The sequence below is a fragment of the Populus alba genome, chromosome 2 (genome assembly GCF_005239225.2).
Source record: "Populus alba chromosome 2, ASM523922v2, whole genome shotgun sequence".
NCBI classification, from domain to species: domain Eukaryota; kingdom Viridiplantae; phylum Streptophyta; class Magnoliopsida; order Malpighiales; family Salicaceae; genus Populus; species Populus alba.
Genome location: NC_133285.1, coordinates 8,508,821 through 8,535,919, shown reverse-complemented (window position 1 = coordinate 8,535,919; position 27,099 = coordinate 8,508,821). Strand labels below are relative to the sequence as shown.

Sequence of the window (27,099 nt, the reverse complement as noted above, 5' to 3'; positions counted from 1 at the left end):
TAATTACTCTGTTTTGTCCTGTCTTTTGTTCAATTGCATGCTTGCTTTATAAGTTCAGCTCTATTAATTATATATGAATTCTCTACCACTGTAGTTAATGAAAAGCAGTCTCCAAGTTCATTGCTGGCCCAGGAGGTTGATGGTAAGATCAATGCAGGACAGACACGTGCCAATAGATTTTGTGAATTTCTCTGGAATCCGTCAAATTTTCACGTTTTGCTTCAAGGAATTATTTATGTAAATAAAAAAATTATTAACAATAATCAAAAGAAAAATTGAGAGATGAATGTAGGTAAAGATATTTAATATCATAATATAAATCATTTAAGTTATGTATAATGAATTTATTTATAAAAATCAATGTCATATAAACCAATATATACATAAAATTTATTAAATAAAAAAAAACTTTTGTGCAAAACTTGTTTGTTTATTATCGTTATATTTTTTTAGTCTTATTCAAATAAAATCAATTTATTTGATTGGTCAAGATTATAACGCATATTATTGAATCTTTTTAAGTGTACTTATGACATCTAAATATTTTACTAGAAAAATAACACAACCGGTGCTGTTTTGCGAGACCATCTAGGATCAACTAATAAGAAACAATACAGCCATCAATTGTCCTGGACGACTTGTATTTTCATTGAAGACATCATGCAGTTAGTGATGAATCTCATTTATATATAAAAAAAATTAATATAGCGAAAAAAAAAAGAAGAGGAAACATATAATTTGAATCTGCCATTGACTAGCCATGTTTTGCTACTTAATTAATATAAGAAAAAAGAAAAGAAAAGTCTTGGGCTAAAAACAAAAAAGAAAAAAAAAAGAAGCCCTCTAGATTGGTAAAAAATGGGCAACTCGAAAACCTTCCTAATAGCAAAATCCCAAGAGACAGATTGCAAGCAGCACACTCGAAGCCCAAGAAAGATTACTAAAAGAAAGAGTTGAAGCACTACTAGGTGAGATCCGAGATAACGGAGCAGGACTCAAATTTGAAGTTGCCGGAGTGACCAAGATATCAATCTTTTGTCCTGCTTGGCAGTGACCAGGGTAACCACATATGAAGTAGAAGTGGCCAAGCTTTTCAAGAGTGACTGTGTCGGAGCCGTTGGTGTAAGTAGCTATTGGTGATGTTGCATTGCATGACTCAAAACCCTGATGCGTCACTTGCTTCACGTTGTGGAATTGGTTGTTGTAGTTGAAGACAAGAGTATCACCACCGTGAAAATTCTTGCTGGCAACCCAATCTTGGTAATCAACTTGACCCATGCTTGTCCAACCAGCAGAGTTGCCGATTTGGTAAACGGTAGCCATGGAGACTCCGCAAAGAGTCGTCGTCAAGAAAAAAACCACCAGTATTGTTTTCCTGAAATTAGCTATGATCGCTTGGAAGACAATGAATATGGGTTGCAAAAAAGCTAGTTGGTGCATAAAGAGAGAGCACTGAGAGAGAATTCTAAGGTTTGCTTGAATGGGTTTGTGAGATAAATCACCTAAGGTATCCTGCATTTATAGTGCAGACCTAATCTAGATTCTTCAAGGATACAGATTTCCTGATTTGTATATTGTTGTTTACGTAATCCATATCATTGAAGGAGAAGTTCCTAATTTCATATATACATACTAAGTTTGGATTCGCGTTGTTGAAGCTGCCATAATTCCCTGAAACATTAAAGGATGAAATTTTAAAAAAAAAAATTACACAAAAAGATTAAAACTAAAAAATAAGGTTAAGATTGAAATAAAAAAAATAGAGGGAAACAAAAAATTTTAAATTTTAAGGTTAAATTGAAAATAATAATAACATTAACAAAAGAAATAAAAAATTTAAAAGAATCAAGACCAAATTGTGAAAAATAATATATCATATATAGGCTTTGCAAAATTTTAAAGACAATTTTAATGTGATCTAAATGCATTTTCCATGAACGACTATATACCAAAATATCATTAAAAAACACAAGAACAAACTTATATAATAGCATCTTAAACATAGCATTCATGGTTGCTCAGAATATTGATGGTGCATTACACAATCTAAAAGCTATGACCAAGTACTTATAATATCCATCATGAGTTCAAAAAGTAGTATTGTGCATATCTTCCAAGTGAACTCAAATTTGATGATATTGGGCTTGGAGTCTAATTTCATAAAAACACTTGGCATCGTGTAACTTATCAATCATTTCATCCATAATCAGAATGGAAAAGCAATCCTTGATCATAGCTTTGTTTAATACTTTATGATCTATACAAAAATGCCATACGCCATCCTTTTTCTTAACTAGTAAAATTTATTATGAAAAAGTACCATGACTAAGATGAATGGTCTTGTTTTCTAGCATCTCAAATACTTGGCGTTCGATCTTGTTTGACCAACGGGTAACAAACCTTGAAGAGGTTTATGATAGGCTCAATGCCAACAAGCTTGAGAAACTTGTCAAATACTGATAAGATCACCCATCTATTGAGATGTAGTTGTCACAATCTTAACCCTAAGTCATACATATACAGGGGGTTGTAGCTTTAAAGCACCCCCGAGTAAAAGTCATGGCCTCCTTACTAATCCTTTATCTTTTAGAAGGCAATTGAGCCACATAAGCTTCAGGTTGCTAACCATTAACAAAGGCCACCTCCCTAACACTCAAGGTGTTGAGAGCATCATCCTCAAGAGTTTGAGGTTATCTCTTCCTCCCCTAAGGATCTCTTAAAACACTAAAAGAAGTGATGTCTTCGCTCCTAGAACCAAATCTGCTCTTATGAGAGTCTATTTTTCTAAAGAAAAGGAAAGGAAAGATGTGCAAAATGAAGATAAAGGACTGTTTTACTGAAGAAATCTTCAAAATCAAACTTGATAAAAACTGTGAAAATGCAAAAGAAAGAAAGAGATAAAAAGCTAGGGTTATAAAAGAGATAATTTATCACCCCCAATATTGAACGAGTGACTCATCATGTCATCTCAAATCCCTAAAAGCCTACTCAATTACTGCATTAAAGGTGAGCTAATTTTTTTTTATTATTATTCTTGAGAAGACCCTTTCCATTAAGAATGTGACATTGGCCACAAGAATCCCAACAATTTTATATTGGACAGACAAAACACATGGGGAAGGTAAAATATCTCTCTTAAAAAACAAGTGTTATTTTCAAAATCTTTGTGTATTTGATATTAAAAGATTTAGGAAGCTACTAATAGATTAATATATTTCATACTAGAATTCATTCCCTCATACTGGTGCTTTATCCTAGCATCAATTAATATTAATGTTAATTATAAGGGTTGATCTCATCGATATTAATATTATATACAAAATGATATAGAGTTGTTTTTCTATAGACACGTGGTACTCCCATCAATATTAATGCCATGTAAAAAGACACTTATATCAACATTAATGTTGATTTAAGGGTCCACCCCCACCACCACTTGGATGAAAAGAAGGAAAAGACTTGTGACCTCTCAAATAAGAAGAAGAAAGTTCAAGGTATAAAGATTATAAATACTGATTAAACAACTCAGACAAAGGGGACAATCTTCACTCTCTTGCAATATATTATCAGTGTTTATCATACATGAACTCAGGACAAACATTCTTATTCGTAGAATTTTATTGTTCATTTACTATAACTCCTCACTATAAAGTTACTGACTCAATCACTACCAAGTACTTAAATCCCATTAAAAATAAATGTTTTGCAGGAATCCGAGCTTATATCACTAACCCTATTTACCTAAGTTATGAATAATAAAACATTAACATAAATATATGATCATTCATTATTCAGACACTCAAAAACTCAAATTCCTTGATATACTGGATTCCATGATATCATCTCATATTATAATTAACATTTTCATGCTTGAACTTTCAAAGATCACAAAAGATATTGCAACTCATGATGACTTCGGCTTATATCAAAATCATTCTGAACAATTGTAGCAGAAAAGGAGAGGTAACTATAAATTAGTACCTATAATTTTTTAAAATGAATTAAACAATTCATCTAGTTTCAAAAACTAATTAATTAGTCCTTAATCGTTAAGTGCTTGACAGATTCGTCAATTCTGCACTTGATACCTAAAACATCCTTTAAGGAAAAGGGAGAGAAGGGAAAGACACGGGGAAAGGGGAGAAAAAGAGAGGATGAGAACGGAAAGGAGGCGAAGGTGAGAGTTGAGGAGATAGAGAGAAGAGATGGTGGTTGTGTTGGCGGAGGAGGGAGAGGATAGGGAAGGGGAAATAAGGAAAGAAGAGAAAGGCAAAGACAGACAGAACAAGGTTATTGTGGTGGTAGAGGGAGGAGGAGAGGATAGGTGCAGGTAGAGAGGTGAGTTGGTTGACGGCGGAAATTTACGAGTTGATGAAGCAATTTTGAAAACAAGCATTAAAGTAAGGACACCTTATCACCATTCTAACAAGAAGCTCGTAAAAAGACAGTAAAAATAGTTAAACAAACAATCTTTTTCCAGGCAAGACATGATTTCCATATGCATTTTATTAATTAACTAGCCGTGAACAATTAAGAAACAGGGCAATAAGACAAGACATGATGAATGCACAACTCTAGATGGGGACTTACATACCATGTCTATCGAGGATACTTTAGGCAAGCATTTTTTGGTGGCAAATAACTGAAAACTGACTAGATGCCTAAACTCAGACTCGGTCAAATTCCCCCCCTTTCTCTCATATTTTTGTCCTCCTCTTTCTTTCCATGGCTAGCCTCGTTTATAGCAAGCATTCTAGAAAAAAATGGTACATCCTTCTTTGTGCTTGCTAAAAATAAAAATAAAAATAAAAACGTAACCAAAGAGAGCAAGAGAACTTGAGCTTAATCTTAGAAACAAGAAAAGCAGAAAGTATAGTAAAAATAGGGAATACTAAAGGAAATGAAGAATCCAGAGCAGAGGAGAGCAGTAGCTCATCCTCTGCTGGATCACCCCCCAGTGAAAAGTTAAGGTCACTTAGTGCCTCTCCCTTTATTGATGGTGTCTCAAGAAGTGATTCATTTGTGAGGGATAACCACCATTTCCTTGAAACTGCGGATCTCCACCCTGCACCTTCAACGTTGATCACTAATGATCAGGGAGGAGATTATCCTCCCGCAATAGGCTTTGGAGACGTAAAATACATATGTTTGTTGGAATCTTCAAAGTTATGGGCAATTGCAGGCCCCATAGCTTTCAATATCATTTGCAATTACGGAGTTAACTCATTCACAAACATCTTCGTTGGCCACATTGGAGATATTGAGCTATCTGCGGTTGCAATCTCTTTGTCTGTCATTGCAAATTTCTCTTTTGGTTTCCTGGTCAGCTTCCTTCGGATCCTCTTTTTGTTTTCTTCTTGTTATTTATTGTTGAATGCAGTGAATTTGCATTATAGTTTTTCAATGTTTGGTTTTGATAACTATAACAAAGTTGGGTGTCCTGATCTTACATTCATTGAACCTTTTCGAATCTTTTTCTGCATTTGGTTCAAATTCGTGGTAGGATCTCTGTTTAAAATTTATAGATGAACTTTATAGATACCAAGAGTAAAGATAAAAGTCCTTGGCTTGGTTCATGAGGTATCAAGGGCAGTGCTCAAAGTAATTCTTACCCTACCTCTCATGCTTTACAAGGGAGAGAACCGGTAGGCTAAACACCATTTATAATCTGATTGAAAGTTAATGATTAGGGAAAACCTGTTGGGGTAAGATTCACAGTTTCATACTTCATTGGCAGGAAAGCAAAAAGAAAAAAAAAAACAGAGCCAATTCTTGATCAGCGCCTTCATGATAGACTACTTATTTATCTTGTTGAAATCCATCTTTAAGCAATGGAATTGAGCTTCTGATTTGTGAGACCATGTAAAGGGCGCGTCGCACATTTGATTTCATTTTACCGATCTAGCAATCCACTAATTGTCAGATTTATTTAAAATGCAGCTTGGTATGGGCAGTGCTCTTGAAACTTTATGTGGACAAGCATTTGGAGCAGGGCAAGTAAATTTACTTGGAGTGTACATGCAAAGATCATGGATAATTCTGTTTGTTGCTTGCTTGTTCTTGTTGCCGCTGTATGTATTTGCTACTCCAGTACTAAAACTGCTTGGACAACGAAAAGATATCGCGGAAGTTGCTGGAAAATTTACTATTCAAGTTATCCCTCAAATGTTCTCGTTAGCCATCAATTTCCCTACTCAAAAGTTCCTGCAGGCACAAAGCAAGGTTGGAGTTTTGGCATGGATTGGTCTTGCAGCTTTGATCATACACATCGGGGTGCTTTATCTCTTCATAAACGTATTCGAGTGGGGTTTGGCTGGTGCTGCCATTGCTTATGACATCTCATCTTGGGGCATTGCTTTGGCTCAGTTAGCTTATGTGGTTGGTTGGTGCAAGGACGGATGGAAAGGATTGTCTTGGTTAGCCTTTAAGGACATTTGGGCTTTTGTTCGACTCTCCATAGCTTCAGCTGTGATGCTTTGCCTGGAGATTTGGTATTTTATGACCATAATTGTTCTTACTGGACACCTTGAAGATCCTATCATCGCAGTCGGGTCCCTTTCTATCTGGTGAGAAAAAATAACACTTCCTGTGCACATTCCATATCTTACAGTAGTAATGAAAACTTGAAAACATTTTCCAAAGCAAATAAAAGCACCTTGAGAGAAACAGAAACAGATTTCCTATTTGATTACTAGAGACATGTTAGTGGACTATTTCTGATTCGTTGATCTTGGTTTCAATTTCTTTCTCAGCATGAACATCAATGGTTGGGAAGGCATGTTGTTTATCGGAATCAATGCAGCTATAAGGTACGTACAGCTAACCTCACCTCTTTTTCTGGCTCCCTTTTGCGTTAGGATTGTATATCTCCCTTTCATTGGATGTTAACATTCCTCATGAACAACGGACTTTCCTTTATTTCGCAGTGTTCGTGTTTCTAATGAGCTAGGATCAGGCCATCCGAGAGCTGCAAAATACGCTGTCATTGTCACCTGCATCGAGTCTCTCCTTATTGGGATCCTTTGTGCAGTGATTATTCTGGCAACTAGGAACCATTTTGCTATAATTTTTACTGCTAGCGAAGAGATGAGAAAAGCGGTGGCCAATTTAGCTTACCTTCTTGGTATAACCATGCTCTTAAATAGCGTTCAGCCAGTAATCTCAGGTATAAATATGCTAACAATATATATAAAAACACTATAGATAGCCATGGAATAATTAGGTTGCGTTTACTTGTGAGTTTTTTTTCATTTTTCAAAAAAAAAATATTAGAAAACTAAAAAAAGGGTGTTTATTAACAGAGAATGAAAATTATTTTCTTGGCTAATTCTCCATTTTCTTAGAAAATCGAAGAACATTTTCATGTCTTTTTAATATTTTCAAGCTAAGCCAACCAAGATACTTGTTTTCTACTTTGAGAAAACTGCATCTAAAAAGCATGTTTCCTTTGGTTGTTCATAGAAAGTTTCTATAAAATAAACAGGGAAACGAGAGATGAATACCGAGATACTGTTTTCTGAAGAAAACAACAAAATTAACCTCGCCAGTACGTATAACTTACATCATATGCAGGTGTTGCTGTGGGAGGTGGCTGGCAAGCCTTGGTGGCTTACATAAACTTGTTTTGTTATTACGTTGTTGGCCTTCCTCTAGGGTTTCTTCTTGGTTACAAAACAAAATTACATGTCAAGGTACTCTTCTTTCATCACCTTTACGATCAAACCAACATAGTTAAACTGGAATGTTAAGCAACTGCAACTATGTATGGATCAGACCTGGTTAATAAACTGGAGTAGTTCATGTATTGTCATTAAATACTACTTTCTTACAGGGAATTTGGATAGGCATGATTATTGGGACTTGCCTGCAGACATTGATCCTCGTTTATATTGTTTATAAAACCAACTGGAACAAGGAGGTGAGTACCATACTTACACTTCCTGACAGTGATTTTGTGGACATGTATATCATTGCTGCATCCATGTTTATGACTCTAGTCTATTGTTCCATGTGATCATGCACCATCAGCTAACCTTGCGGGAAAAAAAGAGAGAAATGATTGGATGTTTGATCACCTGTTTCTACTTTTTTTCATTTGTTCCTCGGCTTTGATTTAGAGTTGAATTTTCAGGTTGAACAAGCATCTGAACGAATGAGAAAATGGGGTGGACAAGAAGAGCAACAACTATCCGCCGCCGATTCGAATCAAATCAACATATTGACCACTTAAATTTCTCCGGGCACCATAAATGCCTAAAGAATTTTCTTGTATGCGTAGAAATTTGTTTTCCATTGTCCAGTTCAATAATTTAGGCGGTGTATTAAACAATTCCAGAATTTAATTCCATCAAAATTCAAATGCTTCTTATAAGTATTGTCCTGTTCTTATGACTAAAATGGATAAGATTCGGATTCAAGCCTTATATATAACCCTACTTGCCTGGAAGAATATAACCACTACACTTTATTTGGGATGAAGATTAAGAAAACGAAAGGGATAAAAAATAAAATAAAAATCCCCTCCTTTGTGTTTGGATGGAAAGAAAATGGAGGAACGAGAATCAAGCTGTTTTCGCTTGGTCTGGGAACTAGGAGAAAAAGGAAGGGAATTTTTTAGTAGTAAGATTATGCTCGTCACCACATAAATTTCTCTACTTTTTCAAATTAAGGGTAGATTTGTAGATCTAATACTTAAAATCATATTCTAAAAAAAATCCTCCCGCTTCCGCTGCAAGTTGGAGAGAAACGATTCTGTGGATTGGAGGAAAGATTCTCTCTTCAGTTTCCAATTTTCTGCTTGAAAATGACCGTTTTCTGTCCTCCTACTTTCTTTTCTGCCCACTTTCCCTCGTTCCAAACACGGCGGCCCACTTTCCCTCGTTCCAAACACGGCGTTTCTTGTTTTGTTTTCTAGGTTCCTTGCTGGCATCCAGTTTAGGGTGGCTTCTGATATTTTCTCAAAAAGGATCCCTCCGTTGCAATTCCTTATAACCTTCCCACCCTTTTCTTTGACACCCTTTTTAATTCCTTATATCATCATTCCGGACCTAACTACATATTTTACTAAATTACTGTGAGCCCCGTTTCTAGCTTTCAGTAATTGCAATCTCGCCCATACATTCTGTCTTCATTTGTTTTTAATGACACGTACATTCTTTAACATAATATTTATTTTTCATTCAAGTTTTTTTTTCCTTGGGTTAATTATTTTTTGAATTTTATTCTTTAATATTTTTTTTATTAAAATTTGATTATAGTTTGTTTCAATTTTTTTATGTGATTATCATAGTTCTAAAAAAAAAAACCAGCATCAAGTTGGTGTTTGATTTCACCCAAAAAAAAAACATTGATTTTATAATTTACAAGAGATTGAAAATGAGAATATCAAAATTGAAACAAGAAGAATAACAGCTTAAAAAAAATGGTGTCAGCCCTAATCTTATTTTTTGGATTTGGTCATCAATTTTTTTTTTAATTTTATCCTTTGATATTTTATTAGTTGGGATTTGAAGATGGTAATTTGTTCGTATTTACTTCATATGTTGTTATCGTGATCTCAGAAAAATATTCTAATATTAGATTGATGCTCAATTTCATTAAAAAAAAAACATATGATTTTATTGTTTAAAGAATAATGAAAATAAAGAGACCAAAAAAAAAAAAAAAGAAGAAGAAGAAGAAGGGAGCCCTTTTTTCAAGACAATGTGATGTCAGCCCTTTTTTGGTTAATTTTTCCTTAAGGTATTTTCAAACTTCCTTTTTGGTCCATTTAGTTTAGCAATTTAACAATTTAGTTAAAAACTTTATTTTATTCATATTTTAGTCTTTGAATTTAATAAAGGACAAAAAAAGTCATTGAAAAATGACAAATGAGAGAGAAAAAATCCAAAAATTATTTATCTTAGTGTCAAAGTATTCCTTATGATGTAAAAAGTTTCTTTGTGGAGTTTTAAGGTTTCTATGTTGCTCAAAAAAATAGATCAGAGTTTGAGGGATTTTCTTTTTCGATTTAATTTTATATTTTTAAACTATTTTTTAGAGATTTTTTTAGTTGATAAAGTTTTTTGATATTCTAAAAGTATTTTTAGGTGAAAACACGTTGAAAATAAATTTTTAGATGGTTTTTCAACCACCTACATGGTGGCTGGAATTTAAGCAAACAACAAAGCATCATCTAATTCTTTTAAAAACAATCGAGCAAACATGCAGACCTGGTCGAGCAAGTCCACACACATGGGCTTATTTTTAAAAGCCCGGGCACGCTTGGCCACCCAAACTCACACCCCTAGCCTTTAAAAATTAAATCCAACAAGTGATATTAATTTCTTAAAAATTAAATAATTATATATATATGTGATTTATTTTAAAATTAAGATGTCGTTTAGATATTATTCTATGAAATTCCATTTAATTTTTATTTTGCTTTTAAGCCATCATTCTTTTTTACAACCCATCATATTCAATTTATTTTTTAATTTTATTTGGTTACTTTGCTATGGTCATCAATTTTTGTTATCATATATTTAAATGAAAATAGTTTTAGAAAAATGAACTTAATAAACCCAGTTGGGTTCATGATTCAGGTTACAGGTTTGATTGATTAACCTAAATTTATCTTATATATCGCTTCCTTAATATTAAAAAAAGGATATCAACTTGAAATTTTTCAAGTCAATCTATGTTTATTCCTATCTTCTATGTTGACTTTAGCATTGCCAAGTCAATGGAATCATATTAAATCAACTCCAACATGGTTTAATTTAAAACTCATGTTAAGAAGGATCTGGTTCGAAATCGAAAGGTAACAAGATGACCAACTAAACTAGATTTAATGACACTTTCAAAGTGTTTCTCGTAACAACGCACAAATATTATATTATTATTATGTTTTTTTTAATGTACTCGCATTAAAGTTTTAAGGTGTTTTTTTTTTAGAATTGAAACTTTTTTAAAAAATCATGATAGATTGTTATCAAAGAAATAAATATTTCGAATAAAACTTTTAGAAAAAATTGAATACATTAATGAGATAAATGGGTTTTAGTTAGAGATATATCTTTTTTATATTCTTATTTTAAATAGTCAAAAATTTTTAGTATCTCTTTTGAATCCTTTTAGTTTTTATTAAATAAATATAAATTGATAGATTGTTTAAATTAAAGATAAAAATAAAACAAAATTACTAGCAAATTATTTTTTTCAATGAAATTTAAATTATTATTCTTTTTATAAAATTTATCAGTGCCATATAATTAAGTTAACAAAAATTAAAGGTCTTCTTATGACATATGATTTAATATCTTTAATTATGTTTATTTCTCAACTTCACAATTTAGTCTTTAATTAGCATTAATTTTTTTTAAAAAAATTATTATTGCATATGATCCTCAATCTATTTTATTAAATGTATGCATTATATATATTTTGAGTTAATAATTAAGTTTTTTCTTACCACTAGAAAACAAATTAGCAACCTTGAACATTCTTTTTTTACATAAAAAAAAAAAAAATTATTCCAACCTTAGACACAATTTAAGCCATCTATCTAGTAATGAATCTAAAACTAAACACATAACAATAAAGAAACTTGTTTAGGTTTTATTTTGCATAGAGAGTGAGAGATAGATGAAAGACTGAAAGAGTTTTGAGTGCTAATTTTTCCTTGAGCAACCATACCAAAAAAGAACAGGTGTAGGAACCCTATGAATCCCAATCATTAACAAAAACTAAAAGGCGTGGGGTTTTCACTATAGCCCTACGCCATTATAGACACAAAAACAAAGCACCATGGATTGCAAGCATGCTCTTATTTTTTCAGTTCCCAAACCTTTTTTCCTTGTGATGTGATCCCTAAATTGTCAAATTGATGGTCAATTGCTCTAATTTGTTAGGAAGGACAAGATTCAAAGATTGGAGACCAAAGTTAAAAAAAAATAAGGAAAATAGATGGTGATTTTAAAGTTGGCATTGAAAGTTAATTTTGATCCATCTACTTTTCAAATGGTTCATTGCCAATCCATTTATTTTTTAAAAAATAAATTTTAGTCCAAAAATTCATCTTACTTATTTTTTAGTACCTAGTTTGAGAGAGGAGAAAAGGAGTTATTGGATTTTGGTAGCAAAGAGAGAAAAATGTTAATTGATACCAATTTTGGCCACAAAAAATGTCATTCTTGATTTCAAAGGGTTCCATTCAATAAAAAAAAGTTTTATTTGTGTGTTATTTGGCATTCACCTTGTTTGAGATGATAAATCTAAACTCGAGAAATTTTATAAATTTGATTTGATTTTTAGAGAGAAAAATGTTAATTGATACCAATTTTGGCCACAAAAAATGTCATTCTTGATTTCAAAGGGTTCCATTCAATAAAAAAAATTTTATTTGTGTGTTATTTGGCATTCACCTTGTTTGAGATGATAAATCTAAACTCGAGAAATTTTATAAATTTGATTTGATTTTTGGGGTTTTGTCTATTTTTAGATTATTTGAACCCATTATTGGGTTTATTCGAATATCTTGTGTTTTTTAAGTGTTTGTTGATCAAAACAAATGTTGGCAGATGATTTTTCAAGCATGAAAAACTCTTGCTCTGATTTTCAATAATCTTTTGGTTATTGGTTTTTAGAAATATAAATGATCAGTCATCAATTTCTAGAAATACAATTGACCCATCATCTGTATTATTTTTTAATTATTTTCCTGTTAAGGGGGAGCCAAAAAGTGTTTGAAAATGAGTCATGTTAATAGTAGAGTGACAACTTAAATTATACTATCATTGTGCTAATGTCAACCAATATAACCACTTTTGTAGCCTATACATGCTCAAGCATCTTAAGTATATTTTTAGGCATTGGTTAACACTCTTAGATTGCTCATTAGTTTGAGGGTTATACGCATGACTCATATGTAATTTGGCCCCCAACAACTTGAATAACTCTTTCTAGAACAAACTAGTGAAAATCTTGTCTTCATTGGTAACAATAACTGCCGGTTATGTATATAGTATATAAAATTGGTCCATAAACATTTGTGCGATATCTTGAGCAGTATATGGATGGGAGATAGCTATACAATATGAATACTTAGTGAATTAATCAATTATCACTATAATGATATCCTTTGCTCTTAAAATCGACATGCTTTCAATAAAATTCATGGTAATTTTAACCTAAGCTCCTTCTATTATTGGAAGTGGTTACAATAACCTAGGATAAGCCACCCTTTCTATCTTGGTTTGTTTACAAACCATGCACCTCCCTTCCAGTTCATTGGTGGCTAATAAAAAAAGATCTTGAGTCTTTTTATAAGTATTATGTACCCCTCCATACCCATTAATATAAAAATCATGCTCTATACTTATTAATTTAGATTTCAAATATCTTTTTTTGTCCAATTACTATTCTTCATTTATATTTCATAACTTTATATGTCAAACTATATATATATATATATATATATATATATATATATATATATATATATATATATTAAGTTATGTGGACATTTCATATAATAAATAAAAAATTTTATTTTTATATATTATTTTCTTAAATTACTTAAACGATATTAATATGATAATTAATTTATCATCTTGACTCAATTTAAGCAAAATAAGATTGCTTTGTCAAACATATCACCTAAGAAACCAATAAAATCATTCAATTACATGGAATGATTTATTTGAGTTTCAAGACCGTATAAGAATCAAATGTGGTGGCAATAAGTTTTGTTTGTATTTTTTTATTTGTAATAATTAAGAAATTCAAATTTATTAAAAAATTATATAATTTGTTCATTGGCTCAAAAAGCTATTAGGTGGCCCACAACCATATTTGACCTTAAAAAAATATTTCTAGTTCTTAGAATATCTTCACCCTTTTGATAAAACCATAATTAACTCATCTTCTTAACTCAACCCAAGAGTTAATAATTAACCAAGGTTAAGTCAATGATGACCACTATAAATAAAGGATCCTTGTGGCCATATTCCTCAAAACCTCACTCTATTCATTTTTATATATTTTTTTCAATTAGAGCTTCTAGCATGTCCAACCAAGCCCAAAAAGTCCTATAGAAAAAGAAGAAAACAGAGAGAGAAAAACAAGAGAAAGAAAAGACTCCTACAAGGAGGGTCAAGCAAGATAAAAAAAGAGAGAAAAGGCCAATCCCCAGAGAGGGTCAAGAGAGTAATCACAACCTCACCATTGGTGGTAATTGAAACCCCACAACCACAACACAAGTTTCACACAAACAAAACCTACAAAATTCTGGTATGTCTCTCCTTCTTTCTATTTTTCTCTTTAACCCCCAGAACATTACTCTTTTTAGATTTTGAAAACTAGGGTCTCTGTCTGTTCAAAACTTATTTTCTAGCCCTCCATGTACGTACACTCTCTCTCTCTTCTCTCTCTAAATACATAAAATCCATTTAAGAGAGAGAGAGAGAGAGAGCGCGGGACCATAAATTTATTTTCAGGCGTTTCAAAACCCTAGATCAGCCCCCAATTTCCCGCCAAAACCCATCTCCTAAATACGACCTGTTTGCAAAAATCGTGCATATAATAGCGTACCCTTTTCTCTTAATGACTGTTGCTTATTAGTAATGACTTTTTGTTTTTGCTTTTGTTTTTGATGATAACAAAGAGAACAACTAACCCATTTTTAGGGTTTTGAAACAATGGCAGGTTGGTCAATGATAGCTAATGATTCTACAAAAAACCCACGAAGAAAGATAGCCCCGAACAGGTTTTGGGTGGATCCTGCGCCGAATTCAAAAGTGTCCGTTGTAAAAACCAAACTCAATTACCAGCTCAGGAGTTGTTTTGATAGGTTTTCAGAGTCATTTTTGAAAGAGGTTTGTGGGTTAGATAGTTGTTTATGGACTCTACCTCCAATGCTTGGAAATGGTCAGTTTGTAGACTTGCTTAAACTGTTTTTAGTTGTGAGAGAGAAGGGTGGATATGATGTCGTTTCCAAAAATGGGTTGTGGGGTTTGGTTGCTCAAGAGTCTGGGTTTGGATTGAGCCTTGTGCCGGCTGTGAAACTGGTCTACATTAAGTACTTGGACGCATTGGAGAGGTGGTTAGAGAGGCTTCTTGTTGACAGTGTAGAACTCAACACGGAGTTGAGTGATAGAGGGGTTAATGTGGTTGGGTCTGTAATGGAATTAGGGGCCGAGTTCAAAGGGTTGTTATCGGAAATGCCAGAGAAGGAGTTTTTGGAATTGAAATCGGAGTTGAACGTGGATGCCGAGGTGGAGTCTTATGAGAGTGAGAAGTTTGTCGAGGATGAAGAACCTTTGCATATAGACTTAACTAAGAATGGTGTTGATTACGTGGAAGTTGGTGAATCAGGTGATAATGTGGTAAAGAGTGTCATGGTGGATGATTCCTTTTCTAACTGGAATGTGAAATGCTGCAAGGATGTTGGTGAAAAACTGATATCTGATTCCAGGAAAAATGAGAAAGTGGAAAATGAGGATGAGGTGAAGAGTGTGGTGGTGGTGGAAATTGATGGAGACGGGGAAGGAGATAAGGGTGATAACAATGAGGTTGAGGAACTGGATTTAGCAACTTATAATGAATCTGTTTCTAGTCGTAAGAGGAAGCGAGAGTCCATTCCTAGAATGCTGAACTGGGTTACTGGGATTGCAAGGGATCCATGTGATCCTGTGGTTGGATCATTACCTGAGTGGTCAAAGTGGAAATTTTATGGGAATGAGGAATGCTGGAAGCAGGTTTTGTTGACTCGGGAAGCATTGTTTCTGAAAAGAAATGTTGATTCAACCTCAATTGCAGAAGGCTCTTTTCGGCAGGTATCTATCACTTACTGATGTTTCCTGCTATTGTTAGTAAAAGTGACTTAGAGCATACTGTCCTTCATAGATGGTGTTGTGTTATTTATTTACTGGTTAAAATTACATCTCTGTATGTGTAAATATGGATTTATGATCTCTTGTATATAGTATGATGGGCACGCACAGACATTATTTATCATGGTCACACTTATCTTCTGTTACCTTTTCTCATTCCTTCACAGTGCACAGAGAGTGTAACTTCTCATTTTTCTGATCATTGTTATCGAACTTTTTGGCCATTGAGTTGCTGTTATATCCAATGCTACTATGCGTGGGATGAGTTTATAATGGTTTCATCTGATTCTATACTTGGCCATTTGCCTTTTTGCAATGATTTTTACTATATCGTGTAATACATTCACCTAGGGCCAAACAGTTTACAGGTGATGACATATTCTCATCATATACTATCTTACCCATTTGGCAAGGGGATTTCTAATTTACATGGTATTTTGGCCCTTGCAGCTTTTGAATTTGTCACCTGATAGGCTCTGCTAACAAATGATGTCACTGGTTGTTTATGCTGTTTCTATGTTAAAATTGATTTTAGGTCACACGTGCATGTTTTTGTTTGATGGAAAGTGTCCTGCTATGGGTTGGCTGCTGATTGTGATGTCCCATTAAGTTTAATGCCTTAATTTGCTGATCATCTAATGCTTACATTTATCCATGCAAATATTGTTATGTAGCTCAGTTTATTTTAACACCATAACAATCCAGCATCTCCAATTCATTACATATTGTAAGTCACAATGTCTTGCCACTTTGTAGAAAAATCCGAAGATGCATCCATGTAGGTATGATGATCATGCTGGATCTAGTTACAATCTTAGAGAGAGGTTAAAATGTAGAAAGAAGCCACTTCCTGGGGAAACATCTTCTCAAGCACATGTTTGTTCACAGTCATCTTCTGCGGCCACTCAAACTGATTCAGACTCTTGCATGGACGGGGTTTATGATGGTGATTCTTCAACTGAACATTCAGTGCTTGACTTTCCAATTACAAAGAGAATTCCTGTGGGGCCAGTTTTTCAGGCCGAAGTACCAGAGTGGACTGGTGTGGTTTCCAAAAGCGACTCAAAGTGGCTTGGGACTCAGGTATGGCCACTCAAAACTTCAATTAACAAATTTGTTATTGAAAGGGAACCTATTGGTAAGGGAAGGTCAGATTCATGTGGATGCCAAGTGCCGAAATCTATAGAATGTGTCAGATTTCACATTACTGAACGAAGGTTGAGAGTGATGCGTGAATTGGCGAAGGCTTTTAATCAGTGGAGATTTGATAGGATGGGTGAAGAAGTTAAACTCTCCTGGACAGTTGAAGAACAAAAGAAGTTTGGAGCTACAGTGAGGTCAAATCCTCTCTCTCTCGATAAGAATTTTTGGGTTGAGATATTCAAATGTTTCCCTGGTAGGAAAAGGGAAGATCTGGTGAGCTACTACTACAATGTATTTCTTTTGCAGCGCAGAGCAAACCAGAATAGGTCTAGTCCAGGTAACATTAATAGTGATGATGAATCAGAATGTGAATTATTAATCAATGGCTCTGGGCGTGAGGCTGTCAATTCACCAGGCTCTCTCTTATCAGCAAAGAAGCAGCATAAACATGTTAAATAGTGTCTGGTCCGGTTGACGCCTAACCGATATATAGAGCCTGGCAGTTTCCTTTTTTCCTTTTTCCTTTTCAGTTTTGCTATTTGGCAATTTTGGATGGCTGCTACAGAATTTCCACTGCTTTTGAAAAGCGGATGTTTAGCGATTCAAGTTTGTGCATTGGTGGGTAATTAAAGGAGAGAATTGATGACAGCTGTTGTTGTGGGAGCAGCAAACTGTAAGAGCTCAACCAGCCAAATTGATTTTGAAGTGCTTTTTGGTTCATTTCTTCTGGTTTTTGAGACACCCCTGTTCATTCATATATTGCAACATCGATTTCAGGTATCTTCACTTAGCAAATCCTTTTCCTTTTTAAGCTGGTTGGTGACAAGGCTGGCTTCAGTAGGAACATTAGGAATACAGTGAAATGTCAAATTGGTTGGTGAGATGGAGATGGATATTAGAAAAGTGTATACTGTTATTCAAATTGTAGTCTCTCATCTATTTTTGGTACATGCACTTGATATAGTAGATTTTAAACATGAATGGAACCTAGTCTTGCCCCAGGCATTTGCATTTTCGATTTTGCTGTTTTATTCTTGACAACAAAATGATAGGTGCATAGAGAAAACCACACGACTTTTGAAGTATTGAAGATGAGGGAGAAGTCAATTGTAAGGATGGTTGTTTCAAATGTTATGCTTGAATTTGCATGTTCTTAACCACTTATAAATGTGGAAGTCAACTTTCAAGACCATTTGTGCTTTGATGAGTGGCACCAGTAGCAGGTGTGAAGAAAGACAAAAACACCAGATTTGAACTGCATGCTTAGGCTTAGCTCGTGGCAAGTTCATTATGGTTTTCCTTTAGGCATCTCCATCAAGAGTATGCATACAGAGATATCAAGAATTCATGAATCGTTTGCATTATATTATAATTATATAAAAAAAAAAGGAACTAATTGGGGTCATTGTTTAATGACCGTTTTGCAATTCTCAAACAATCATTTAACTATTTACAGGGGTGAAACAGTTTTTTTCATAGATTCCATTTGTTATTATCGATTTTTTGACGTTTTAGATGGATAATGAAATGGCTTAAATACTTTAAAAGCAAAAGGAATCTAGGGGTTTTTTTTGGTTTTTTAATATTTTAATTGCACAATAAAATGACTAAATAGCTTTTAAAATAAAAAAAAAGCAAAATTTAGGGGTGTTTTTGTTTTTTTGTTATGAATTTTTTTAGTTATAATCAATTTGAATTACTGTTAATTTAGTTTTTTTAAATAAATATAAATATAATTAAAAAATAAGTGATTTGTGCGGGCATTTGGGAGGTGGTGACCCTTTTTTGAAAGTGCTTATGACGCTTCGCCCTTTGCAATAATGTTGGAAGCATTGTATTGTTCTTTTCCTGGTGGTTAGATGTTTATGCACAATCAAGGCTCTAATAGATTTTTTCTTTTTCTTTTTTCTTTTCACTCTTCGTTTTGGATTCACATTAGTCATTTCAAAAATCAAATGTTTTGTTGTATCAATTTTAATATTTTTTTATTGATATATGTTTTACTTTTTATGCTATTTTTTTAATTTTTTTAATTTTGTTCCTTAATTTTTTTCATTTATTTTTTGTATCTAATTTAGTTTTAATTTTTTTATTGTTTTCTTGATTTTAAAAAAATTACACCGACTCTTTCATAGTTTAGTTATTTTCTCCCTTGGTTTTTTTATGTTTTTAAGAATTAAAGTTTATATCTAGGGTCAATGTAATTTTTATAGAACACTTCATATTTTTACCAAATTAAATTAAAAAAAAAACCAAGAAAATTGAATTGTAGAAGGAAACTGATTAAAAAAATTAAAAAAAATAAATTTGATTCGGTTTTGATTTTAAAAAATTAAAAGTAAATGAATTAAATCAAACCATACTGGTTGAAATTGATCTAAACCCGGTTAAAAAAAAAGAAAAAGAAAAAAGCAGAGTATAAAGATTAAAGTTTCTTATCTTCTCACCCTAATCAGACCTAGCTGCCGCCCTCTCTTTTCTTATCACCCTCTTTATCTCTCTCACTCTTATAATCTCTCTGTATCCATGACCTCACATGCTCAAGAACACTATTTATTTTTACCGGTTCATGAACCATGACTATGCTAAGAAACATTTTATGCCCACTCCTTTCCATGATGGAACTTGATTATTTGTGCAGACTGTAAACATTGTTCAAGTGGGGTTGCTTTCATTCCCACAGAATGAAGATTGTGCAGTCGTGTTTGGATCGCCAGCATCACAGTTGAAGCACTGCAGATTTCAATTGATTTTTTATATATATATTCAAAACTAAACCAAAAATGTTCACCTTTAATTTTTATCCAAAAATACTAATAAAAAGTTCAAATTATTTACAGGATTATTAGTATATTTTAATTAATAACTAAAAAACCCTTGTTTGGTTAAAATAAAATAACAAAATTACCGTTTGAAATTTTTGTGTTAAGAGATAGAGTAAACTCCTCTTCTTCTCCATGTTTCTCATCCTAGAAGGTCCAAAAAGATAATTTCATGGTCTCTCTCTCCTTTTTATTATTTGGTTTGTCCTTTCTTAAGCTTCATTGTTGTACCGCACATAAGCGTGGACCCCTTCACTATCTATCATTATCAGAACAGAGCATTAACAATGTCAAATCCTCACCGCCATAAAAGTCTCTGTTTCTCTGCTGTAATTGAAGCTTTCATCTTCATAATTATACAAGGAGATGGGAGAATACGAGCCCTTTAAGAACAGGACCAAGCATAGGCAGTTCATATTCCTATGTGAGTAAATAATCAGTTGACACATATCCTCTGGACTTTCGTGGATCTTTTGGTAATGCCTCCTCCTTCATACATGGATTCCTCTTCCAGATCTGAAGAGGTCTCTGAATCATCGAATGATGGGCGAGTTTCTTTGTCTGAAATCCCTCTTCTTACTCAACCCACAAGCATGCCGCCACCTTCTAGATCCCCACCTCCAAGACCACCGTGAATATCAAAGCCGGAGATGGGTATTTTTCTTTCCAAGATTCCACTCTGCACTCTAGAAAGAAGGCTGCTAAGAATATAATTCTTTTTAAAATTCCACTTCATAATCTTGAAATCCTAGTTCAGGTCGTGCAGCAAGGAATTCAATGACTTCTCCAATTGATGAACTTGGGGATTTTGTCACGGGAAGGACTCAAAAAAATAATATGAGTTTGCAAGCGTTCTACCAGGTGACGATGTGGATAAAACTCTCTTTTGTTGTTTTCTCCGGGTAGCCTTCAACAATCAATCTGAGTTTTTTTTCATAAAAGGTTGTTTATGCTTTTCTATTATCCGTCTCTCTTCCGTTTCTTTCTCTTGGTAGCCTTCAACAAATCAATTTGGATTTTCTCACAAACGACCCATGAACTTATGTGGTAAAGTACTTTTTAATTCACTTATTTTTTTATATATATATTTTTACAATTTGTATAATTTTTAAAATTTTATTTTTGATTTAAAAGTTTATTTGGTTTATTTTCAATTCTATATACGAGAGAGAAGAGAGAAAATCATTGGACAAGAGAGAGAAATTTATTATTAGTCACATTTTGACAGCCAAATAGCCAATATTTATGTCAATGGATTTATTTAATAAAAAGAGTTTAATGGTGGTGTTTTTTTTTTTCTATAAACATGTCTAAAAAAAATAGATTGAGCCCATTTAGAATTTTTTTTATTCAATTGTTTTTCTTTTTTGAGTGATTTTAAAGTGTTTGGAAGTAATAAAGTTATAGAATTCTGTTGTGGTGTTTTTCATGTCTATTTAGGTAAAAAAAAATAATTAAAAATATAGTTTTTGCTTTCAAAAACTTGAATCCTAATTTTTTTTATCACCAGAAATTATTTGAAAACATTATAATAGGCGATAAGTTGTCTATTGTCAACCCATCGTCCATTTAAAAAACAAAAAGTCAATGACACACATTGAAAAAAAATCCTAAGTACGCCTAGACTTTTTAAGTAAGGTCAAGCACATAGGCTTGGTCTGGCATGCCTACATGCCTAGACTCTTTTTAGAGGGCCAAAGCATGTCAAGCTATCCAACCCTGCAAGCCTAGCCTAGTTTTTTATTATTATTTAATTTTTCTTTAATCTAATTAATTTAAAATATTATAAATTTATTAATAATTCTTCAATTGATTAAGAATATATTATATTATTCTTTTTATAATATTAGCACAGCTTTTTTCATAGCCCGTCGCTATTTTTCTTTTAGTTTTATCATGTTGCTTTTATGATAGAATACATTCCCATTATCAAATGATTAGTTAATGGTTTTTTCAAAAACAAAGTTATTAAATCAATATATTTTATGATTCGAGTCAGAGATATTAACAAGGGTTGATAAAAGATATTGTTTCCTTAGTATCCAAAAAATAATTGAGTCATGGGCAGCTCATGTTGGCTTGGATGGAAAGAGATGAGACAATGAGCAGGTGTGGTGATTACTAGCCTATTTTGTTGACCAATAAAAACAAGACAAATTGTATGCAATCAATAAAAATAACTTATTGTGTGATGAATATTCTTTCACCGAGACATGAAACCAATGAGGATAAGTGTAAATATAACATATTATTACAAACGATAGTTACTTCTGAAACAAGCGATGAGAGGCGACACACTAACCTCTTGTGAAATATGCAGCGTGACCTTGTTTCATGTGTCTGTATCCACGAACTATCTGGTCAGGTTTCGAATGACGTGGAATATTGGTTGTTCGGGCTTGGTCCAAACATCGTGGCATCCTGCCCTAGCTGAACGGCCTGGAGTTTTTTTGGTATCACTCGTTCTATTATTATTATTATTATTATTTAATAACACCCAAGTAGCTTGATGCTGTATTTCTTAGGATTCTTTTTTTATATATTATTATTATTAATTTAGATCTTCGAGTCAGTTTACACGTACCTCAACTAATTTCACGAGTCCTGAAATTAACAACTATGTAAATCTTTAATGATCCTGAGATTTACAGGACTTGAACTAGTAATTTTTAAGAAATAAATATAAAATCTGACCAATTAAATTACATTTTACGATGTTCTTATAATTCTTTTTTTTTTTTAGTTTAACGTGGATGTCCGGGTCAACTTGCGCGCACCTTGATTAATCCCACGATCCCTGAAATTAACGACCATGTAAGCCTTCAATGGCCATTATATGAGTAATCTGGGGTTCGAACCTGAGACCACAGAGGAAGCAAACCTCTTGATCTCAAGCTCTTACCATTGGACCAGCACCTAGATGGTTTCTCGTGATTCCTTTCTTGTATTGCCTGTTGCTTGCTCCGTCCCATAAACAATATGTGACATAATGATGCATTGCATCTCATGCAAGATGATTTCACCAGACTCTTTTATATATATATATATATATATATGAGCGCAGTCGGGGTCAAAAAATTCTGCTGTGTGCTTTGCTTCAGGAGCTGGATTTCTCTATATTTTCAAAAGCAGCAGCCCCATTTATGAATGAATGCGTGCTCCAGCTTTTCACCCCCGTCTGTGAGGCCCATTTGAAGGTGGAGAGAGAGGGAGAGATGCGAGCATAAGAAAGGCTGGGATGTGCCATGACATATACGAGGACATGCCCTTATTCCAAATCCTGGCAAAGCAAACCTTTCTCCCAGTGGCTGAAAATACTTCATCTTTTGACATCAAAGACAAGAAAAGGAGAGGTTAATTAGCATCCCCATAATTGGAAGGTCCAATTATCTTGATGTAGAGAAAGAGAAAAAGGCCTGATGAACACTGCTGAAAAACCCTTCTGCTACCCCACACGTTTTCAAGGAGAATATATTTTGTCAAACGTAGTATCGGCCGCCCATTGATTGGGAAAGACCTCTTCAATGATTGAGTTTTTTCGCTTGCTGGCCTGTTAGAATGTTCATTGAATGGCGTGAGAGCAAATCCGAAGGTCTAGTAACTCTTGAGGATCATGGGAGGCCATCTAAATGCTGCAGTGTTGTCTCTGTGATCAATGAATCTCCCTAACTCCATAGCCCACCGGCGCTACAGTGTTTTTTGTAGCTCTTGGAAATGGGGAAGAAACATGGATCCTAGCTAGCATGGTCTCCCCAGTCACTGCACGGCCAAGGATAATGTATAAATATATTGGATGGTTATTATTTTCCTTTTATTTTGTCGAGGAGGAATCTCGAAAATCGCCAAAGCGTAGATAGGGCATCCTAAATTTCCCACAAAATACATTGTATTTATTCCTGACATTTATTTATTATATTTGGAAGAGTTTGATTTCCACCGTCTCAAACTTTAGTTATCTCTGTGGACAAAAAAACCTATAGTTTACTATCATGTTCACCTATGAAAGGATTAACACTGAAAGGTTACAGATTTTTACTATTTTCTAAAATGTTAATTTTTTTTAACAACTGAAATCTTTTACAATCCAGAGATTTCAAAGAAATTTTATATTTAAAACAATTAAAAATGCTTAGATTTCAACTCCTCTAATTTACAATTTTAAAAAGGAAAAATTTAATATTAAAATTATTTTTTTTCAAAATATTCATCTAGCCGTGTTTTTTTTTTTAATATAAAGTAATTACTACAATGAGAGGTAATTAGGCTAATTCAAACTTTAAACACATTTACTTGTGATAAATTTCCATGGCCTTCATGTCATTATAGTATAAAGAACTAAGCTTTTCGACGGCAAAGATGCTATTACCAGTAGGGACGACATGTAATGATAAAATAAGTAGTAAAAAGAATGATGGTAAAAATGAGAGGAAAAAAAAAAGTTCTTTTTATATATATATTATTCATTATTATCCCTCGCTAGTCGCTCCTGGTGTATTTAAAGTACACATTGATGTCCTAACCACTGTCGTTGCTTCTTCCAGTTGTACAAGCAAAACCATAACCATAGCCTTCTCTTCTTCCTCTCTCTCCCTCTTTTGATTAAAATATATATATCTTTGAAACAGTAATTAAGAAGGAAGAAACCAAGAGGAAACCATGTCTTCCCCAAGCAAACGCAGAGAGATGGACTTGATGAAATTGTCAGTCCTCTTATTCAGTTATCTGCAGTTGTTTCTTTTTTATCATTTTTTGGTTTTCATTTTAACTTCTTTTTTTATTCTTTTTTCGGTTTTTTTTGTTTGATTTTGAATAGGATGATGAGTGATTACAAGGTGGAGTTGATCAATGACGGTATGCAAGAGTTTTATGTTCATTTCAATGGACCCAATGAAAGTAAATCCTCAGTACCTTGTTCTTCTTCTTCTTTTTAGCACATATTTATTTTCATTTTTATCGTCTTTTCTGTAGGATAATTAAAGCGATTGCTTTTGTGGGTGTCTGTTATTCTTTATTCTTTTTTTTTTTTGTGTGTGTGTGTGTGTTTATACAGGTGTTGATAAATGAAAATATCGTCTGTGTTTTGTGTTTAATAGAATATAGTTAGCAAATTAACACCTCAGATGTTTTTTTTTTGTGAAAATTTTAATTTCTGGATTTCTGCACAGTTCTCTCATTCAACTGTTTTATGCAGTTTGTATATCCTAAAATCTTAAATGCCTTTTGTTTCAGAAAGAAGTTCACTTCTAGGAGTTTTTTTTTTTCTTTCATTGCACAATCTGCATTTTCTCAGACCTTTTTAGCCCAATTTAGAACAAGTCTAATCCTCAAATTCATTTTCTTGTTGAAACTTTTTTTTTTACTTCATGTCCAAATTTAATATACCAAACTGGGTATGGATATTTTTGGTTTCAGCAAAAATAAGCATCTTTTACCCTTTGCTCTCATGTGATGGATTACTGCAGGTCCTTATCATGGAGGTGTGTGGAGGATAAGAGTTGAGCTACCCGATGCTTATCCTTATAAATCTCCCTCAATAGGTTTTGTTAATAAGATCTACCATCCAAATGTTGATGAAATGTGAGTAAACTAAGTATGAAAACAAGAATTATGATTTCCTAAGCTTGGTAAATCACCACATTTATTTGCTTATAGAGGAATACTAACTGAAAAGCTTAACATATTCATGGATTCTAATTTCAGGTCTGGCTCGGTTTGTTTAGACGTTATTAATCAAACTTGGAGCCCCATGTTTGGTAAATATTTTCGTTAGGCCTTTTCAGATAAATAAAAGTTTAAGCTGCTGTCGAGCTATAATGTTTTGGGTTTATGTCTCACAAGTTGATACACTTGTTCTCCAGATTTGGTAAATGTGTTTGAAGTATTTCTTCCACAGCTTCTTCTGTATCCTAACCCATCAGACCCATTGAATGGTGAGGCTGCAGCTCTGATGATGCGTGACAAGCCTGCTTATGAGCAAAGAGTTAAAGGTAGTGATATCTGTATCCGAAATTGGTTGGTAAACTTTTCCTGTAATGAAACATGAGAAAAGATCTTGATTTTCTTGTTCTGAATCAAGTTTCATTGATGATTCTACCCGCTCTGTCGAAACCCTTGGAGTGCACTAGTTCATTATGGCATACATAGCATCCTAGAATATATGGTCTCTAAAGACTCAAATTTTAGAAAATTTGAGCTTTTCACCATTTCCAAAAACCTCAATTATCATGCAAGTTATAATGTTGAATAGATGCTCTTAAGAATTTCAGTTTAGCATTTGATGGCGACTGATCCTTTGAGATGACCACAATTGATTTCTATGTTGTGTCATAATTTGAAAACTGAACTAGCAATAGATTGACCTACGTCCTCAGACTTACGGAGGGTTGTATTTGAGTAAAACAAGAAGCTTCGTTTCTTTGTTTGGCATGAAAAGGATAATTATTTGAGCTGAGGCGAGCCCCACCCCCCCAAGTAGGAATCTTGAAGGTGTTAAGATATAAACCAGATCAATCAGCTTAATTTAAGAAGAAGAAAACTCGTTGTTATGATTGATTATTTAGGTATACTATCACTGTCGAACCCTGAGCAGTGCTTCATCCTGTTTTTTCTGGTAATTCATCTTCTTTTGAAACAAAGTTGTGGACGAAATGAATCTCTACCTGATCATTCTCCAGGAGATGTATTCTTTTGTCAATCAGATTGCATATCTAACTTAAGTTATTATACATTGATATCTGATTGCTTCACTGTCGTGGATGTGTTCTCTGCTTTGCACTTCAACTTAATTTGGGCCCATTTAACGTTACCTCTACCTTTATTGGCTCCTCAACCAGAATACTGTGAGAAATATGCCAAGCCAGAGGACATTGGAGCTGCCCCAGAAGAAAAATCAAGTGACGAGGAGTTGAGTGAAGATGAGTACGAGTCTCTTGATGATGAAATGGCAGGCCAAGCAGATCCATAGCGAGCTGTTGCATGCCCTGCCAAGCTGTTGTATCTGTACATATTTCTAGCCTGTTAAATCAATCCTAGCAAACGATGTCGTTTATTGGGCAGGAAAAAAGAATTCCATGGCCTCTTTATCTGTTTCTTTTGTAAAGAAAAGCATGTTCACTTTGTGTTCCAGTCTTTTAGTTTTTGTTGTGCAATCCCACCTCTTGCGATTGAGTTTAAGCTACATGCATGCATGCCAGTGCCGCCACCTATGATCATAGCATCATGGTAGCCATCAGCAAAATGAAGAATAACTTAAATCTAATAGA

At 33.6% G+C, this 27,099-nt stretch overlaps 4 protein-coding genes across 8 annotated transcripts; 3 read left to right on the top strand and 1 right to left on the bottom strand.

The window, feature by feature from the left end:
* Positions 1-879: 879 nt before the first annotated feature.
* LOC118057783 (mavicyanin) lies at positions 880-1,323 on the bottom strand. Its single transcript, XM_035070488.2, has one exon. The coding sequence runs from the start codon at positions 1,321-1,323 to the stop codon at positions 880-882; it is 444 nt and encodes a 147-aa protein (XP_034926379.2).
* A 2,882-nt stretch (positions 1,324-4,205) lies between these two features.
* LOC118057818 (protein DETOXIFICATION 34) lies at positions 4,206-8,371 on the top strand. The gene is made up of 8 exons (XM_035070538.1): positions 4,206-4,330; positions 4,914-5,322; positions 5,941-6,566; positions 6,753-6,809; positions 6,927-7,165; positions 7,573-7,691; positions 7,832-7,918; positions 8,132-8,371. The coding sequence occupies exons 1-8, from the start codon at positions 4,206-4,208 to the stop codon at positions 8,228-8,230; spliced, it is 1,761 nt and encodes a 586-aa protein (XP_034926429.1). The 3' UTR covers positions 8,231-8,371.
* A 5,637-nt stretch (positions 8,372-14,008) lies between these two features.
* Positions 14,009-18,031, top strand: LOC118057782 (AT-rich interactive domain-containing protein 1). Of its 5 annotated transcripts, none has more exons than XM_035070485.2 (3): positions 14,009-14,271; positions 14,686-15,815; positions 16,629-18,031. In XM_035070485.2, exons 2-3 carry the CDS (start codon positions 14,694-14,696, stop codon positions 17,472-17,474), a joined length of 1,968 nt encoding a protein of 655 aa, XP_034926376.1. In that variant the 5' UTR covers positions 14,009-14,271; positions 14,686-14,693; the 3' UTR covers positions 17,475-18,031. The 5 variants fall into 5 exon arrangements, 4 of the variants coding, with proteins under 4 accessions (XP_034926376.1, XP_034926374.1, XP_034926378.1 ...); XM_035070483.2 differs by having other exon boundaries at positions 14,667-15,815; XR_012169268.1 differs by lacking the exon at positions 14,009-14,271 and having other exon boundaries at positions 14,278-15,815; positions 16,629-17,688; positions 17,793-18,031.
* Positions 18,032-24,316: 6,285 nt separating this feature from the next.
* On the top strand, positions 24,317-26,962 carry LOC118057781 (ubiquitin-conjugating enzyme E2-23 kDa). Its single transcript, XM_035070481.2, has 6 exons — positions 24,317-24,537; positions 24,651-24,730; positions 25,300-25,414; positions 25,538-25,590; positions 25,696-25,824; positions 26,671-26,962. Exons 1-6 carry the CDS (start codon positions 24,494-24,496, stop codon positions 26,799-26,801), a joined length of 552 nt encoding a protein of 183 aa, XP_034926372.1. The 5' UTR covers positions 24,317-24,493; the 3' UTR covers positions 26,802-26,962.
* The last annotated feature ends 137 nt before the right edge of the window (positions 26,963-27,099 follow it).